The sequence below is a fragment of the Pristiophorus japonicus genome, chromosome 6, assembly GCF_044704955.1.
Source record: "Pristiophorus japonicus isolate sPriJap1 chromosome 6, sPriJap1.hap1, whole genome shotgun sequence".
Classification (NCBI taxonomy): domain Eukaryota; kingdom Metazoa; phylum Chordata; class Chondrichthyes; family Pristiophoridae; genus Pristiophorus; species Pristiophorus japonicus.
In genome coordinates this window covers 215636697-215656770 of record NC_091982.1, presented here as the reverse complement: position 1 = coordinate 215656770, position 20074 = coordinate 215636697, and the positions used below count along the sequence as shown (strand labels likewise).

The following is a 20074-nucleotide window of genomic DNA, read 5'->3' as shown; positions in this document are numbered from 1 at the left end:
TGACTTGGAGTTCAGCCTCTGAATATGCGCAGATGCAAGCGTCGTCCGCGTACTGTAGCTCAACGACATGTATATGGAGTCCACAATTGTTACATGCAGAACAATAAGATTGTAGTTATACTGACACTGGTATCTAGCACTGGTATCTGGTGGCTTCAATGCAATGGGCCTGTCCTTTCTCACCCTCTCTTGATGACCAATTACATGCTGCAGACTCGAGATGGCCGAAGGTACGCTCTACAGCATTATGTGCCCAATGTAAGACTGATGAGGAAGACCAGACGTTACATCCCCCACACGTACAGGGACCCAGATGGGGTGACAGTGGTGCTCTGAGCATGTTCTTTGGCACCTGTGCAGAGCTTTATTCCCAGACAATGGGCTAGATTTTACACTTTTGTGCATGTCACCCAAAAATGTGTGTTTTTTCCGGCGTGGGTGGTAAAAATGGGTTTTCAGATCGCCGACTTCTCGCCCATTCTCAAAGCACCTAGTTTCCATTTTTGAAATTGGACGTTGCCACGAGCGACATGAAATGATGTTAAATCGCGCTGAACTTCTGCAGTAAGGTGTCGCCGTCCTTAGCAATGGCATGGCAATGCTCGATTCCTGCGATTCAGGAGGTCAAGAGTCATCATGACATGCGCAGAAGAGGAGACAGAGAGAGAGGGAGCTGAGAGGGACTGAAGGCGCGCCATGTGGCTGTGGTATGTGCTTGTTTGGCTGTTGTGGGAGGCACGAGGGAGATTCACCAGCAACAAAAAGCCTACTAAGCATGAAGAACATAGTTGGCACCAAGTTTTTGTCCAACAAATAAGATATAACATGGAAGGGATGGTGGAGGCCCTGGAGCTGGCAGCCAGGAACACTGGTGGCAGATGGCTCCCAGTGGTCCTGGAGCATGGCACTACACCCCAAGATGCCAACCACACATGAGAGCCAGGAGCAACATCTTGCTTCTGGCTCGGAGCACATGCCCACTTCAGAATCGTCCTCTCCCATATCCGTCCAAGCAGCGGTTCGGCCGTTATCCACCCCCCCCAAATGAAGCATTGCCTGAGGAGCTCCTCGGCCAGGCAGCTTGGAGTCAGGAGGGGAAGGGGAAGGGGGGAAGGGGTAGAGGTGGGGAGGAGAAGCAGGGCAGGGGGGGCGGGGGAGTAGGTTTTTACAGAAATATTGATGTTTCCGGCAAATGTTCGGTTTAAATGTTTTTTATTTAACAACACCTTGCTGTGCATTGGCTCAGATAGCTGCACCGTTACACGCTGGTGATTCCTTAACATCAAAGGGTATAATTATACTTAACTTCAATCAACTTAAACTTTAACTGTCACCAAGATGATGCCCAACATTGATGTATGACCTGCACACTCAGCAGTGTGGCAGCCTTGTAAATAACAGGCAAAGCACTCATTGATGAGCTCCTGACATAAGGCTCTTGCAGCTATCATGCCACCACGGGCCCTTTCATGCAGACTACAGGGGGGCGGAGGCATGGCTTCAACATCAGCCTGATTGTGTGGGCCGATGTCAGCGTCCGTCTCCTCATCCTCCTCTTCCTCTCTCTGGTGAGGTGGACTGTCAGACTCATCAGGCAATTCTTATCCTCTCCTGATAGCCAAGTTGTGCAACATGGAGCACGCTACCATGAATTGAGCTACCTGCTCAGGGTGATATTGGAGCTTGCTTCCTGAGTGGTTCAGGCATCTAAAGTGCTGCTTAAGCACTCCAATGGTTTTCTCCACGATATTGTGAGTGGCTCTGTGGCTCTCATTCTATCGCCTCTCGGCTTCGGTGTGGGTGTCACGCAGGGGATCATCATCCAGGTGGTGAGGCCATATCCTTTGTCACCAAGCATCCAGCATTGATCTTGTGGCTGATTGTTAAACAAGTCAGATACAGTGCTTTCATGCAGGATGTGAGCATCATGGATGCTGCCCGGAAATTTAGCATTCACTGCCATTATAATTTGCTGGTGGTCGACAACGAGTTGGACATTCAGGGAATGGAATCCCTTACGGTTTCTGAAAACCTCTGCATCCTGAAAAGGTGCCCGCATTGCGATATGCGTACAGTCTATTGCTCCTTGCACCTTGAGTAAGTTTGCAATTCTGGACAATCCTAGAGCCCTCTCAATCTGTGCATCCCTAGTCATAGGGAAGCTAATCAAGTCCCTCCTGCATGCATATAGGGCTTCAGTGACCTGTCTAATGCAGCAATGTGTGGCATGGTGAAATAGCCCGCAAATGTTGCCAGCTGAGGCCTGAAAAGAACCACATTGCAGCGGTGACTTTGACCTCGACGGACAGTGCAGTGCTGATGGTGCTGTAAGGCTGCAGATCTCCCCTTAGTGATAACCTCTTTGTGGAAGCGCAGTCTCCGAAGGCAGATGGTGTTGAGCAAGTCGAGGAAAGACTGCTTCTCCCTGTGCTTGCGGGGGGTGTAATGTCTGGTCCTCCTCATCAGTCTGGTGCATCTTACATTGGGCACATAATGCTGTGGAGCATATCTTCGGGCATCTCGAGTCTGCAGTATGTAATTGGTCATCAAGAGAGGGTGAGAAAGGGCAGATCCCATTGCAATAGCTCTGTGTTTTCCACCGATTGGTCACAAACAATAAATGTCCCTACGAAGACACCTATTAAATTCCAATCGGTCACAGTATGGTCAAGATGTTTGTACAGATGTTCACATCAACTCCAATGACCTCCAGAGTACATCCGAACTCGTCTGAGGTTGAAGCACAGCAGCCTTTTAAAGGATGCAACATGTGATGTAGAACATGACATCCATAACACTGTGATTAGTTCTGGTTAGTTCCACTTTTTCCGGGTTTTTTTGGGGTGAGCGATATTATGGGCGATATGTGTGCGAGGTGGTGAAAGTGAAGCTGGGTGATCTCATGCCGACTAGTTTTGGCAAATATGATCTTTTGACAAAAAAAAGTGGGCGGGCAGTATTATTGAATCTCGGCATTAATTCCGTGCGGAATAATATTATGGGCGTTGATTTCGCCCATTCTAATGATTCCACCCCAAAAAAGTGGGCGGGCGGTATTATTTTTTCCTGGCGTTACGCACATGGGGAAAGTAACGCTCGGCAATAAGTTTCCGAAAAATGTCCGTCAGTTTCCATTTTGTGGCTAAATGGGCGATATATGGGCGTTATACTTCATTTCATCGGTAAAATGGGCATTAAGTGGGCGTTAAGCATGCAAATAAATTGGAAAATCTAGCCCATAACTTTTCATGTTAGGAGTGTAGGGTTGGTTAAAAGCACTCCATTCAAGGCTTTAAAGATTCTCAGGCCATCCAAGTGGCCACCTGCGCTGCTGCTTCACACTGGACTGGAGTTATACTGCAGCCTCTGTGGAGTCCAAGTGCTGTGAGAAGCAATCTTTAGGTAGACGTCAAACCATTTAATTTTAACACTCCAGTGTACGATGCTGACTTGATACCTGAGTTATATTGCTACTTTTCAAACCAATGGACAACCAAGCCCACGACACGCCACCAGAAAATGTCAATATAATTGTTTCCCTAAAGTATGTGTTCGTTAAATCTGTTTAAAACAGATTTGTCTAATTAGTTTTCCAATCTTGGAGTACAAATTAAATTGTATATAAAGAAGCCAAATTTCTTGTGGTCTCCCCGCTGCCACCAGAAGTGCAGTTGGGTGGGATTTCCACTTGCCTGTTGTTTGCAACCCTGGTCCGCTTCAGGGATTGGGACTCTAAAATATTTACAGTTTGCCTCAGGTTGGGGGTGAGGGATTTGTCGGAGTGCCTTGCCAAAATATAAATGGGCCACGCCCTGAGAGAATGGATAGTAAGCTTTGTTAAAGTTGTCAGTTTCCCATTATGCCAGTTTCTATATCGCAATCGATCACTCTGCTTTTTAAATCTGAAATTCCCTCCTCCCCCCCTCTCCAAGGTTCTTAGCAATGATGAGTGCCAGAGACGCACAGGCATCCCTTGCACTCGATGTTGCTAGGGTGTAAATTATGGGAAATATGTTGTTTGATATATTTCTTTGTTTGACTGTGATTATAATATGCCCACCCTTATTTGGGTGGAAATATTATAGAAACATAGAAAATAGGTGCAGGATTGGCCATTCGGCCCTTCGAGCCTGCACCACCATTCAATAAGATCATGGCTGATCATTCCCTCAGTACCCCTTTTTTGCTTTCTCGCCATACCCCTTAATCTCTTTAGCTGTAAGGGCCATATCTAACTTCCTCTTGAATATATCCAAGAACTGGCATCAACAACTGTCTGCGGCAGGGAATTCCATGGGTTAACAACTCTCTGAGTGAAGAAGTTTTTCCTCATCTCAGTCCTAAATGGCCTACCCCTTATCCTAAGACTATGTCCCCTGGTTCTGACTTCCCCAACATCGGGAACATTCTTCCCGCATTTAACCTGTCCAGTCCCGTCAGAATCTTATACGTTTCTATGGGATCCCCTCTCATCCTTCTAAACTCCAGTGAATACAGGCCCAGTTGATCCAGTTTCTCCTCATATGTCAGTCCAGCCATCCCTGGAATCAGTCTGGTGAACCTCCGCTGCACTCTCTCAATAGCAAGAACGTCCTTCCTCAGATTAGGAGACCAAAACTGAACACAATATTCCAGGTGAGGCCTCACCAAGGCCCTGTACAACTGCAGTAAGACCTCCCTGCTCCTGTACTCAAATCCCCTAGCTATGAAGGCCAACATACCATTTGCCTTCTTCACTGCCTGCTGTACCTGCATGCCAACTTTCAATGACTGATGAACCATGACACCCAGGTCTCGTTGCACCTCCCCTTTTCCTAATCTGCCACCATTCAGATAATATTCTGCCTTCATGTTTTTGCCCCCAAAATGGATAACTTCACATTTATCCACATTATACTGCAGCTGTCATGCATTTTTCCCACTCACCTAATCTGTCCAAGTCAACCTGCAGCCTCTTAGCATCCTCCTCACAGCTCACATTGCCACCCAGTTTAGTGTCATCTGCAAACTTGGAGATATTACACTCAATTCCTTCATCTAAATCATTAATGCATATTGTAAAGAGCTGGGGTCCCAGCACTGAGCCCTGTGGCACTCCACTAGTCACTGCCTGCCATTCTGAAAAGGACCCGTTTATCCCGACTCTCTGCTTCCTGTCTGCCAAAATGTTCTCTATCCACGTCAGTACATTACCCCCAATATCATGTGCTTTGATTTTGCACACCAATCTCTTGTGCGGGACCTCGTCAAAAGCCTTTTGAAAGTCCAAATACACCACATCCACTGGTTCTCTCTTGTCCACTCTGTTAGTTACATCCTCAAAAAAAATGTTTATAATCAAAGGCAAGTCAGGTAAATATCTACAACTGTTGCACCGAATGTCACTTCTGGCAGAAAGTGCAGGAAGTGCTGTTGGGTGCAGATAACCAGTAGAATGGTTCCCATATATGGGTAGAGCTGCAGAACACCAAAGGGCAAAAAACGTTAGTGGGAGTTGTGTACAGACCTCCAAACAGTAGTAGTGATGTTGGGGAGGGCATCAAACAGGAAATTAGGGGTGCGTGCAATAAAGGTGCAGCAGTTATAATGGGTGACTTCAATATGCACATAGATTGGGCTAACCAAACTGGAAGCAATACGGTGGAGGAGGATTTTCTGGAGTGCATAAGGGATGGTTTTTTAGACCAATATGTCGAGGAACCAACTAGGGGGGAGGCCATCTTAGACTGGGTGTTATGTAATGAGAAAGGATTAATTAGCAATCTCGTTGTGCGAGGCCCCTTGGGGAAGAGTGACCATAATATGGTGGAATTCTGCATTAGGATGGAGAATGAAACAGTTAATTCAGAGACCATGGTCCAGAACTTAAAGAAGGCTAACTTTGAAGGTATGAGGCGTGAATTGGCTGAGATGGATTGGCGAATGATACTTAAGGGGTTGACTGTGGATGGGCAATGGCAGACATTTAGAGACCGCATGGATGAACTACAACAATTGTACATTCCTGTCTGGCATAGAAATAAAAAAGGGAAGGTGGCTCAACCGTGGCTATCAAGGGAAATCAGGGATAGTATTAAAGCCAAGGAAGTGGCATACAAATTGGCCAGAAATAGCAGCGAACCTGGGGACTGGGAGAAATTTAGAACTCAGCAGAGGAGGACAAAGGGTTTGATTAGGGCAGGGAAAATGGAGTATGAGAAGAAGCTTGCAGGGAACATTAAGACGGATTGCAAAAGTTTCTATAGATATGTAAAGAGAAAAAGGTTAGTAAAGACAAACGTAGGTCCCCTGCAGTCAGAATCAGGGGAAGTCATAACGGGGAACAAAGAAATGGCGGACCAATTGAACAAGTACTTTGGTTCGGTATTCACGAAGGAGGACACGAACAACCTTCCGGTTATAAAAGGGGTCGGGGGGTCTAGTAAGGAGGAGGAACTGAGGGAAATCCTTATTAGCCGGGAAATTGTGTTGGGGAAATTGATGGGATTGAAGGCCGATAAATCCCCAGGGCCTGATGGACTGCATCCCAGAGTACTTAAGGAGGTGGCCTTGGAAATAGTGGATGCGTTGACAGTCATTTTCCAACATTCCATTGACTCTGGATCAGTTCCTATGGAGTGGAGGGTAGCCAATGTAACCCCACTTTTTAAAAAAGGAGGGAGAGAGAAAACAGGGAATTATAGACCGGTCAGCCTGACATCGGTAGTGGGTAAAATGATGGAATCAATTATTAAGGATGTCATAGCAGTGCATTTGGAAAGAGGTGACATGATAGGTCCAAGTCAGCATGGATTTGTGAAAGGGAAATCATGCTTGACAAATCTTCTGGAATTTTTTGAGGATGTTTCCAGTAGAGTGGATAAGGGAGAACCAGTTGATGTGGTATATTTGGACTTTCAGAAGGCGTTCGACAAGGTCCCACACAAGAGATTGATGTGCAAAGTTAGAGCACATGGGATTGGGGGTAGTGTACTGACATGGATTGAGAACTGGTTGTCAGACAGGAAGCAAAGAGTAGGAGTAAATGGGTACTTTTCAGAATGGCAGGCAGTGACTAGTGGGGTACCGCAGGGTTCTGTGCTGGGGCCCCAGCTGTTTACACTGTACATTAATGATTTAGATGAGGGGATTGAGTGTAGTATCTCCAAGTTTGCGGATGACACTAAGTTGGGTGGCAGTGTGAGCTGCGAGGAGGATGCTGTGAGGCTGCAGAGCGACTTGGATAGGTTAGGTGAGTGGGCAAATGCATGGCAGATGAAGTATAATGTGGATAAATGTGAGGTTATCCACTTTGGTGGTAAAAACAGAGAGACAGACTATTATCTGAATGGTGACAGATTAGGAAAAGGGGAGGTGCAAAGAGACCTGGGTGTCATGGTACATCAGTCATTGAAGGTTGGCATGCAGGTGCAGCAGGCGGTTAAGAAAGCAAATGGCATGTTGGCCTTCATAGCAAGGGGATTTGAGTACAGGGGCAGGGAGGTGTTGCTACAGTTGTACAGGGCATTGGTGAGGCCACACCTGGAGTATTGTGTACAGTTTTGGTCTCCTAACCTGAGGAAGGACATTCTTGCTATTGAGGGAGTGCAGCGAAGGTTCACCAGACTGATTCCCGGGATGGCGGGACTGACCTATCAAGAAAGACTGGATCAACTGGGCTTGTATTCACTGGAGTTCAGAAGAATGAGAGGGGACCTCATAGAAACATATAAAATTCTGACGGGGTTAGACAGGTTAGATGCAGGAAGAATGTTCCCAATGTTGGGGAAGTCCAGAACCAGGGGTCACAGTCTAAGGATAAGGGGTAAGCCATTTAGGACCGAGATGCGGAGGAACTTCTTCACCCAGAGAGTGGTGAACCTGTGGAATTCTCTACCACAGAAAGTTGTTGAGGCCAATTCACTAAATATATTCAAAAAGGAGTTAGATGAGGTCCTTACTGCTAGGGGGATCAAGGGGTATGGCGAGAAAGCAGGAATGGGGTACTGAAGTTGAATGTTCAGCCATGAACTCATTGAATGGCGGTGCAGGCTAGAAGGGCCGAATGGCCTACTCCTGCACCTATTTTCTATGTCTATGTCTATGTCATTTCTGTAAATTATGTTTGAAAACCAGCCTCCAGATCTTCAGAATTGCTTGCTTTATTGATCTCATGAGGAAAATGAAAATGTATTCTCATTCAGCCAAATTGGTTTATATGTATGTTGTCATGGGTATGTTCAATGCACATGCTTTTAATAAGATAAAACTTAATAAAATCTTGTTTGATTAAATATATTCTACATCAAATCCAATACATTATCAACCAGCTATCAAAAGGACTAATAGCATTGTTAGTGCTTGGAGCAATGAAGGTTTCATACCAGGAAAGCTTTTCCCTCTTTGTTATTTGTAGTAAAATTATAAATGAGAGTATAAGCAACATTGTTACAAACAACAAGGGAAAGTCACCCGTCTCCAATTTGATCACTTTTTCTAATAATCCCTGCAATGCATATTCTGAATTCAACTTTCTAATCCAACGGACTGCAGCTATTATACAATTTTATTTTAAGTAATATAAATCTACTACTCACCTCCATTATGCTGTGAAATATCAACATCATTGAGGTTGAGATCAAGGATATAGCAAGATGAGTTCAAATTATTAAATATTTATGGTATCGCACACTTGGGTGCTAAATCTCCCATTAATATTGGAGAATCTCTTTCATGTCCCAGCCCTAGTTCCATTACTGAAACCATTCCATTTATATTGTAGGGTAGCTTTTACAACAGTTGAATTGATTGCACAGTTGTTTCAAAATCATTATGGGTGAAAATTAACATTAGTGGGGTTGTAAAATGGGCAGTAGCAGATTGAAGTCAATGGAAACCATATTTGGGTGGGGTGTATAATGGGCAGCTGATCCATTACCACCCATTTTGAGCCCCCGACCAAAATTATATTTCATCCTATTGTTTTCAGCTATTTTGTAAGTGCAGGTCCCCTCCCCAAAGTTTGGGAATGGTTTAGGCCAGCAGTGGCAAAACCTCTCGCCTGTGTGTACAGAGGGGGACAGAAGATCCTCAGTGGCTCAGCTCACTGATAACCATGCTTATAGGCTACCTCTGCTTCCAATGGAACATGGCTGTGGTGTATGCATTGCACCTTGAAGTGTTGGTACAAAGAGAGATATGCCTAAAGTCACCGATTTTCCTATGATGTTATCAGTTGATGGCAAACTCCGAATACAAAAGGATTGCAAGATTCTAGCTGAATAAATATCTTTCTTGTTCTCCATGTCATTCATTGGAGCAAAGCAAATTTTGTTTCTTTCAATTCTTTAAAGTCTAGTTGGTAAAAGAAAGACTTGCATTTATATAGCGCCGTTCATGACCACCGCTTTACAGTCAATTAAGTACTTTTGCAGTGTAGTCACTGTTGTAATGTAGGAAATGCAGCAGCCAATTTGCACACAGCAAGCTCCCACAAACACCAATGTGCTAATGACCAGATACATTGTTTTTCTTTTAGTTGGTATTGCAAAACAGGCAGTATGGCATTGGCTGCCCATTAAACGTCCCACCCAATATTCAATGGAAATGAATATCAGGTATAACAGCCGACTGATGTGACCGATGTGTTTCACACTACTGCTCAAGACAAATTTCTAGCCCTCAATCTCTTCTTATATCTCAGAAGTCCAGCCGACGGCTACCATATAAGGACATTTTTTCTGTTTCCTTTCTTATACTTATCAATTGACATTCTTGCGCTGACTATCTCCTCTGAACTCAAATGGAACTTCACTATCTCCTCCATTGCTAAAGCTGACTCAAACAAATTTGGTTTTGCTTTGGTGCTCAATACTTCTTATCCTTCAAAAATATTTAACTCTCTACAAAGTCCAAGCTGGTGGAATACTGCTTGCAGATCGATGGAGCTTTTCTGGGATTATTCTTGCACTCTTGGACAAGATGGAAGATCTTATCAGCTGACAGTTGTTCTCTATCACCTGTAGCCTTCAATCTCTGATTTTCCATCACAACTTCTCATATAGAAACATAGAAACATAGAAAATAGGTGCAGGAGTAGGCCATTTGGCCCTTCGAGCCTGCACCACCATTCAATAAGATCATGGCTGATCATTCACCTCAGTACCCCTTTCCTGCTTTCTCTCCATACCCCTTGATCCCTTTAGCTGTAAGGGCTATATCTAACTCCCTCTTGAATATATCCAATGTCCTTCCTCAGATTAGGAGATCAACAACTCTCTGCGGTAGAGAATTCCACAGGTTAACAACTGTCTGAGTGAAGAAGTTTCTCCTCATCTCGGTCCTAAATGGCTTACCCCCTATCCTTAGACTGTGTCCCCTGGTTCTGGACTTCCCCAACATTGGCAACATTCTTCCTGCATCTAACCTGTCCAGACCCATCAGAATCTTATACGTTTCTATGGGATCCCCTCTCATCCTTCTAAACTCCAGTGAATACAGGCCCAGTTGATCCAGTCTCTCCTCATATGTCAGTCCTGCCATCCCAGGAATCAGTCTGGTGAACCTTCGCTGCACTCCCTTAATAGCAAGAACGTCCTTCCTCAGATTAGGAGACCAAAACTGAACACAATATTCCAGGTGAGGCCTCACCAAGGCCCTGTACAACTGCAGTAAGACCTCCCTGCTCCTATACTCAAATCCCCTAGTTATGAAGGCCAACATACCATTTGCCTTCTTCACTGCCTGCTGTACCTGCATGCCAACTTTCAATGACTGAGGTACCATGACACCCAGGTCTCATTGCACCTCCCCTTTTCCTAATCTGCCGCCATTCAGATAATATTCTAATATTCTGCCTCCTTGTTATTGCCACCAAAGTGGATAACCTCACATTTATCCACATTATACTGCATCTGCCATGCATTTTTCCCACTCACCTAACCTGTCCAACTCACCCTGCAGGCTCTTAGCATCCTCCTCACAGCTCACACCGCCACCCAGCTTAATGTCACCTGCAAACTTGGAGATATTACACTCAATTCCTTCATCTAAATCATTGATGTTTATTGTAAATAGCTGGGGTCCCAGCACTGAGCCACTGCTTGACATTCTGAAAAGGACCCGTTTATCCCAACTCTCTGCTTCCTGTCTGCCAACCAGTTGTCTATCCATTTCAGTACATTACCCCGAATACCATGTGCTTTGATTTTGCACACCAATCTCTTGTGTGGGACCTTGTCAAAAGTCTTTTGAAAGTCCAAATATACCACATCCACTGGTTCTCCCTTGTCCACTCTACTAGTTACATCCTCAAAAAATTCTAGAAGATTTGTGAAGCATGATTTCTCTTTCATAAATCCATGCTGACTTGGACTGATCCTGTCACTGCTTTCCAAATATGCTGCTATTTCATCTTTAATAATTGATTCCAACATGTTCCCCACTACTGATGTCAGGCTAACCAGTCTATAATTACCTGATTTCTCTCTCCCTCCTTTTTTAAAAAGTGGTGTTACATTAGCTACCCTCCAGCCCATAGGAACTGATTCAGATTCGATAGACTGTTAGAAAATGATCACCAATGCATCCACTATTTCTAGGGATGCAGACTATCAGGCCCCGGGGATTTATCGGCCTTCAATCCCATCAATTTCCCTAACACAATTTCCCAACTAATAAGGATTTCCTTCAGCTCCTCCTTTTCACTAGACTCTCGGTCCCCTAATATTTCCGGAAGGTTATTTGTGTCTTCCTTCGTGAAGACAGAACCAAAGTATTTGTTCAAATGGTCTGCCATTTCTTTGTTCCCCATTATAATTTCACCTGAATCTGACTGCAAGGGACCTACGTTTGTCTTCACTGATCTTTTTCTCTTCACATATCTATAGAAGCTTTTGCAGTCAGTTTTAATATTCCCAGCAAGCTTCCTCTCATACTCTATTTTCCCCCTCCTAATTAAACCCTTTGTCCTCCTCTGCTGAATTCTAAATTTCTCCCAGTCCTCGGATTTTCTGCTTTTTCTGGCCAATTTATAAGCTTCTTCCTTGGATTTAACACTATCCTTAATTTCCCTTGTTAGCCATGGTTGAGCCACCTTCCAGTTTTATTTTTACTCCAGGGATGTAGAATTGTTGAAGTTCATCCATGTGATCTTTAAATGTTTGCCATTGCCTATCCACTGTCAACCCTTTAAGTATCATTCACCAATCTATTCTAGCCAATTCACGTCTCATTCCATCAAAGTTACCTTTCCTTAAGTTCAGGACCCTAGTCTCTGAATTAACTGTGTCATTCTCCATCTTAATAAAGAATTCTACCATATTATGGTCACTCTTCCCCAAGGGGCCTCACACAACAAGATTGCTAATTAGTCTTTTCTCATTACACATCACCCAGTCTAGGATGGCCAGCTCCCTAGTTGGTTGCTCAACATATTGCTCTAGAAAACCATCCCTAATACACTCCAGGAAATCCTCCTCCACTGCATTTCTACCAGTTTGGTTAGCCCAATCTTTATGTCTCTGGGACTTAAATTTCATAGTTCAGACTTGCAGGCTTTCGTGGGAGGAATACCAGAAGTAGTGTTCTTACACAGTTTTGCACTAGTCCTGGGCTTACTAAACAGTTTGTGTGTGGGCTGATGCGGGGGGTTGGCGGAGGGGTGAGTACAAGAGGCTTGTGCTGATTCCTGATGCAACATTCATTAATATATCCATTTGGCAAATTTTGGGAGGGTGTCCAGTGGGCCTTGGAATTTCTAGATACTTTGCACCATTGGCACAACATCAGTTAGGTGTGCCATGAAAAGTTGGAGCCCAGGGTGAGCCTGTTGGTGCACCATTATCAGAAGTGCCTCCTTGCACCTCTTAAAGCCCTCAGATATGTATATATATTTTTTGCTCCTTTGTGCCTTTTTTCTGATAGATTGATTTTGAAGCAGAAATTTTTCAATCCTTTTAGTTGCAGTTCTGTTTATTTTTATTTGTCCCTTGTTACTTTGATAGAGAAGAAATTTGAAATAGCAGGCGGACAGGACAGTAGGACACCCGTCAAGAGCTGGTGCGGACCTTTGTAAATATATAGAATGGAATTCAATGATGTCATCAGGGCCCAATCTGCGATTTTAACCTGAGTTCTGAGAGGAGGAGCAGTGGTAGCTTCCCTGCCAAGCCAAACCTGCCGGAAACAAGAGCCAAAGCCAGAAGGTGCCTAGTAAGGTTGAAAGGCTGGCTGGCTGCCGGACGGAAAGGCCTTTTGCACCAGGCCACAGCCGAGGACCGGAGAAGAGGGAGGGATTGAACGCTTGGCGGGGGCGGGAAGATCTGAGGCCTAGAGGAGCTCAGGTGAGATCGGAGGGGGGCAGATCAGGGGGAGAATTGAAGAGGCCTCAGGAGGATGTTTGCAAGGGTCTGTGTTGGGGGTGGGGGGGGGGAGATCAGAGGCCTCGTAGGAGAGAGCGAAGGCCTTGCAGAGATATTGGAAGGGTCATGGAAAGTTTGGAAGGGTCAGGAGGGATATTGGAAGGGTCGGGGAAGATCGGAAGGGTTGGGAGCGATCCAAAGGGTCAGAGAAAGATCAAAAAAGTTGTGGGGAGATCAGAAGGGTCTGGTGTAAATCTGAATGGTCGGAGGGAGATGGGAATGGTCAGGGGAAGAACAAAAGAGTCGGGAGGGAGATCGGAAGCACCTCGGGGGTGATTGGAATGGTCAGTATTGGGGGAGATTGAAAGCCTTGGGAAATGGTGGGGGGGGTGGGGGAGGGAGATCAGACGAGTTCTGGGGGCATATCAGAAGGGTCAGTGGGGGGGGATCATGTCCCATCTCCATTAAAGCCAGAAGTGGGCGAGTTGGGATAGGGTTTAAGATTTTTTACATTTCTACATGCCACCTTAGCAAACCCACTATTTTTGGAGGTTAAAATTCCCCCTGTTATTTCTGTTGGTTGATCTTCTCTATACATTGCAAATAACTGATTTTTCTTTCTTACAAAAATGTTGGGAAAATATAAATTTGATATGAGTCAGCTCCAAGAAATTTGCCTACAATAACGTATGACAGAGAAGTGTGATGCAAGAAGTATGGTATGACAGATAAGAAATGCACACGTACACATCATTTTAATTATATCAGAAATATATGTGTTTTATGGGATTATAGAAGGGACAAAGATAAAAAGAAAAAATACAAATAGTGGAAGATTGTTTACAAAAAACACCAAATGCAGCAAATGTATATCAGGTCTGGTCAGCATCTGAAAGAGAAAAGTAAGTTAACATTTTCAATGGGGCCCATCGTCACATTGTTAATTACTCTTTCACTTTCAGATGCTGGCCAATCAATATTCAGCTGTTAGTATCTCATGATGTAATTTCAGGCCCGATGCTAATTTCTAACTTCTCTAATTAAAAGGTGCAGAGTATTATGCTGGCTAATATTTATCCCTCAATCAACACGACAACAAAAACAGATTATCTGGTCATTATCACATTGCTGTTTGTGGAGATTACTGTGCGCAAGTTGGCTGCCGCGTTTCCCATACTACATCAGTGACAACACTCCAAAAATTGGTTGTAAAGCGCTTTGAGACGTCCGGTGGTCGTAAAAGGTGCTATATAAATGCAAGTCGTTCTTTCTGTCTCTCACTAGGAAAATACCACATGAATTATGAAAAGTCATCGATCATAAAAGCACACAAAATCGCAGATAATGTAAATGCATTAAAATCTCATCTTTGCAGTTTTATTGCACTTTACATGAAAAACAGCACATCAGCTTCCTAAACCTAGACGAGTTTTGGATCAATTGTACAAGTGAGGCATTAGAAGAAAAGATGTATTCCATTTTGTGAAGCAAAGTTGAGCTCACGATCAAAGTCATCTTTCTTGAGCTCTCAGAGGCTCTTTGTATTTGCGTGTACATATTATGGTTATAACGTACTTAATGCTGTTATCCCTGATCACTGTGCTACCTCATGCTGATGGCTGCAGTGTATTCTAATTTCCGATGCATTCCGTGATAAGACTGCGCTGGCGTCAGAGTTGGGTGACGCAGGGTCATGTGGTTCTGGCTTGTTGTGGGGCTGCTTTATAAATAGGGAGCTGTCCTGGTGCTGAAATTTTCACACCCACTTGCTCCAGACGCTCACAGACGGGGAAAGATGTTCTCATACGATCCGGCTTCACTTTAAATCACAGGTAAGCTTTGCATCACGTTGAAGCAACCCACTCTACTACTGGAGAATACACTATATGTTTGCCGGCTGCTGATTGCGTGGTTCTTTAATAGCAACCTGATGCGCTCTAGAAATTGTATTATGGTCGCGTTTTATGGGTAAATTCTGTAGGATATCTGCGTTCACATAATTAGCTAAACTGATTATTTTGGTGCTATTTTTAAAGGCTTTTTCTCGTGAGCTCCAGACAACTGACAGACGGCGGGGACCAACACCTCTGAATCGAAGTTGGTAAAGTAAGGCTTCATTGTGTGCTCAGTGGAATAAATAATATGGACTATCTTCTCCAAACTTAAGTCAACATAAGTCTAGAATTGACATATTTTAACATAATCTGATTTCGGCAATATCATTTCATATTGTGCGATTGTTGTGTATAAGAAATGCGCCTTTTGAGCTTTTAATGCTGTCAGGTACATGAATTGCATGTTACCGTAGCAACAAATACTGCAGCATTTCGAGCCCCGAAGAACCCAGTAGTGAAAACAACACACTGGATGAATTTAGCTTTTACACAAATAGAATTAGCATGCAACAGATGCCAAATGCCGTCTGAAATGTACAAAGGGAAATGTCCAATTTCCCAAATGCTTCGCGATTAAAGGAAACTCTGAACAAGTTGAGAACCCGCACTTGTTACTCGACTGAACATGATCCCAGTTAATATACATTGGTCGTTTCTTCTTCGTAAACCTCTTTCAAGTGAAAAGGAGTGGTTAAAGTGCTAGGAAGAATCGGACTGATCAGTATCTGGGGTACTTCGTGAATTACATCAGAAATACTAAGAGAGAATGAATGCATTGCATTCTCTAAACATCTTGATGTTTTACTTTCCAAATTAAATTGTATTTTTTGATGTAATCAATGCTGTTTTCTTATTTTACCAGTTGTGGACAACATAATAAAGATGGCGGTGATAAAGACCTTTTCAACTGGCACAATGTTAACCTTCACCATCCTGCTTTATTCCGATAGCCTTCACGCAGCTTCGTTGGGGCCAAACAGATATGATCCGAGCGGTTTTAAAGAAAGCATGTATACCTACCCTAATCCCGATATGATTAAAGCCCTAGAGTTTATTGAAAATTTAAGACAAAACAGTGAGGACACATCTATCCCAGACTACGATGCGAGAGGCACATTCCGGCCATTTCAGGAGCCCCTCTTGAAAAAGTTAGCGGGAGACGATCAAGAGAATCAGCAGTCTGACACCACCAGGGAATCTCTAGGCGAGGGCAGGGCTGAATGGGCCAACCTTTTACTGCACGCATTGATGCAAGCAGAAAGCAAGGTCAGGGCGAACGGCCAACATTACAACTCAGGTACTCGGCATCATCATCATCCGGAGGAGGACGCGATGGGCTTTGAAGGTAACCAACAAGACTATGATGGATACCAATTATCTGAAAGTGACAGAAACGGCAAACTGTCAAGGAAGCAGCACGTTGCCTTTCCAGAGGACGGTTACAGAGTTAATCCCTATAAACGCACCAATGAAATTGTGCAAGAGCAGTACACTCCCCAAAGTCTTGCAACCCTGGAGTCTGCCTTCCGCGAACTAGGGAAATACGCAGGTCCATACAAGGAGCAAGGAAGACTAGAGGAAGAGCATTTTCGCAAAGACGAGGAAGATGATATCTCCCGGGACAGTGATTTTGCGTATGAGGATGTGGCCGACGGAGAAGTCTGGAACTCGGTTGAAATGAAGAACAGACATCAACATAAAGAAGTGCAATTTCAAGATGACGAAACCGAGGTCGACAGAGACTCGGAGCGAACAGGAAACAACGCGAAGAAATCTTTAGCTGGCTTTAATGAGCTAGATTTAGATCAGCTAGATTCCCAAGAAAAGGTGACCGGGGAGAAAGAGAATGAGGGTGAGATGTCGAACGCCGCGGTAGACTTAATGCTGCAGTATTACAAATGGCTGCAAGACAGAATGTACGAGGAACAACCGAAAAGGGAAATTGGAAAAACAGATGAAGTCAGGAATGTGGAAAACGAGAAAATGACAAGCAAACAGTCCCGAGGGTCTGAAGAAGAAACTGACCCGCGGATCGTGGACCAGTTGGTTGAACTGTCCAGCAGATTTCAAATATCTCCCGGTGAAATCGTCAAAATGCTGAAAGACGCGGAGCTAAAGAAGCCAGCAGACAGACCTTTCCCAGAGGAGCCCGAGGCTGACCTTCCCTACTACGTCGCAGAGAGCTCGGAAACCGACACGGGTCGGGAAAACAAAAGGTTCAGAGATAGTTACACCAGAGGACACGTCGTACCAGACAGCGGAGATGAAGATCTCACTACGGACGACATTCTGAATATCCTGGGAATGGATGATAGAATGTATGAGAAGCCGGCGTATTTCCGAAAAGCAGCGCAGTCGAATAACCGTTTGTCCGGAATTCGTGTCCCATTTGAGAGATTTAAAGGGAGTCGCAACCACGAATCATTACGAAACGACGACGGCATGGGCCGAGGATCAAAGGGCGACCAGGACACCAACACGGACGATGAAGAACTCGCCAGGTACCTAGCCAGGGTGCTGGCCAACAATCCCGACCTCCTGAACTCCGCTAACATGCCGCGGGCCAGAGTGGCTTCATCAGTCGGCGATCAAATGGAGGCGGACAGGTATCCAGACCTCATCAAAGAGTTACTGCGGGGCATAAACCCCCGCAAAGCTGCAGAAGTCATGTCACTAATAAATAACCTTACCAGTTTCGCAGAAAACGATTACCACGCCCCGCGAAGACAACAGGAAGGGGAAGATTCTCCGCCGGTGATAGTCAAGTTGATGGAATTAATAAATCAACAGAATGAGGACAGGGAGCGCTCTGTAAAGGAATCAAACAGAGAAATTCCCGGCAGGGATGACTAAGTATTAATGAAGAGGAAGGTTTGTTTGTATTTGTGAACAGAAGAAACGCTCGATTGCCAGCTGGTGATTGGAGCACATTCTTACTCTTAAGATTTCTCTAATCAAGATACATGGACAATGACAGCTCTTTGTTGTGTATAGTAGATTGTTGTAATGAGTCTTTTATCACAAGCTTTCCGGCATCATTTTTAGTTGTAAAAATTCCATGATGAGCCCGTTTTAAAAGTTATGAAAACATCTTGGCTGGAACTTTCGCCCACCATGCATTGTTGAACCGTTAGTAGAAACGTGCGGTTGGTTGATTTTATTGAATAAAAATATTTTTTTTCTTAATTAACCGAAACGAGCTCGTTATTGTCTATGATTTCTTGTGAAAAGCTGAGAAGAAAATAAAGTAGCATTAAGAAAATAAAGAAGCATTAATTATTGTACATGTTGCGCGTTTTGTTGTATAAAATGCCAAGCCTGCTACTGTAATCCTTCCATTCCAGTAAGCACGACTGATTCCTGCTTCCCCAGCTGGCATGATACTTTTAGCTGCAAAAACCAGAAACCCAACATATCACAAATTACATTTATATTAATTTATGAATTGCTTTCTCACAAATGCACGAACAAAATCGCTGTTAAAAGCAATCTTTGCTGTTGAATAAGACATGTTTATGACACCAGTCTGTTTCACAATATGTGAGCACAAAGTTCAGGCAATATTCCTTCAACATACAAAACGTGTTTCATAAGAACATAAGAATCTAAGAAATAGGAGCAGGAGTAGGCCATGTGGCCCCTTGAGCCTGCTCCACCATTCAATAAGATCATGGCTGATCTGAACATGGGCGCAACTTCACTTCCCTGCCCGCTCCCCATAACTCTTTACTACCTTATCACTCAAAAATTTGTCTATCTCCGCCTAAAATATATTCAATGACCCAGCCTCCACAGCTCTCTGAGGCAGAGAATTCCATAGATTTACAACCCTCTGAGAGAAGACATTTCTCCTCATCTCAGTTTTAAATGGGCGGCCCCTTATTCTGAGACTATGTGCCCTAGTTTTAGTTTCCCCTATGAGTGGAAATATACTCTCTGCATCCACCTTGTCGACCACCCTCATTATCTTGTAAGTTTCAATAAGATCACCTCTCATTCTTCTGAACTCCAATGTGTATAGGTCCAACCTACTCAACCTATCCAGATAAGTCAACCTCCTCATCTCCGGAATCAACCTAGTGAACCTTCTCTGAACAGCCTCCAATGCAAGTATATCCTTCCTTAAATATGGGGACCAAAACTGTACGCAGTACTCCAAGTGTGGCCTCACTAATACCTTGTACAGTTGTAGCAGAACTTCTCTGTTTTTATACTCTATCCCCCTTGCAATAAAGGCTAACATTCCATTTGCCTTCCTGATTACTTGCTGTACCTGCATACTAACTTTTTGTGTTGCATGCACAAGGACCCCCAGGTCCCTCTGTACTGCAGTACTTTGCAATTTTTCTCCATTTAAATTATAATTTGTTTTTCTATTATTTCTGTCAAAGCAGATAACCTCACATTTCCCCACATTATACTCCATCTGCCAAATGTTTGCCCACTCACTTAGCCTGTCTATATCCCTTTACAGATTTTTTGTGTCCTCACAATTTGCTTTCCCACCCATCTTTGTATCATCAGCAAACTTGGCTACATTACACTTGGTCCCTTCATCCTAGTCATCAATACAGATTGTAAATAGTTGAGGACCCAATACCGATCCCTGTGGCATCTCAGTAGTCACTGTTTGCCAACTGGAAAATGACCCATTTATCCCGACTCTCTGTTTTCTGTTCATTAGCCAATCCTCTATCCATGCTGATTTCAAGCAATTGAAACAAGTAAGATTATGCCTAGTCTCTGCAAAGTGTAAAGAAACAAGGCAGGAGCTGACACGGTCACACTCCAAACTTGCCACATAATGAGTGCAATAAGCAGAGGGGGGAAGAGCTGGAG

At 44.1% G+C, this 20074-nt stretch overlaps 1 protein-coding gene across 1 annotated transcript; it reads left to right on the top strand.

The window, feature by feature from the left end:
* The first annotated feature begins 16117 nt into the window (after window positions 1-16117).
* scg2a (secretogranin II a) lies at window positions 16118-18088 on the top strand. The gene has a single exon (XM_070884082.1). It carries the CDS (start codon window positions 16118-16120, stop codon window positions 18086-18088), a length of 1971 nt encoding a protein of 656 aa, XP_070740183.1.
* The last annotated feature ends 1986 nt before the right edge of the window (window positions 18089-20074 follow it).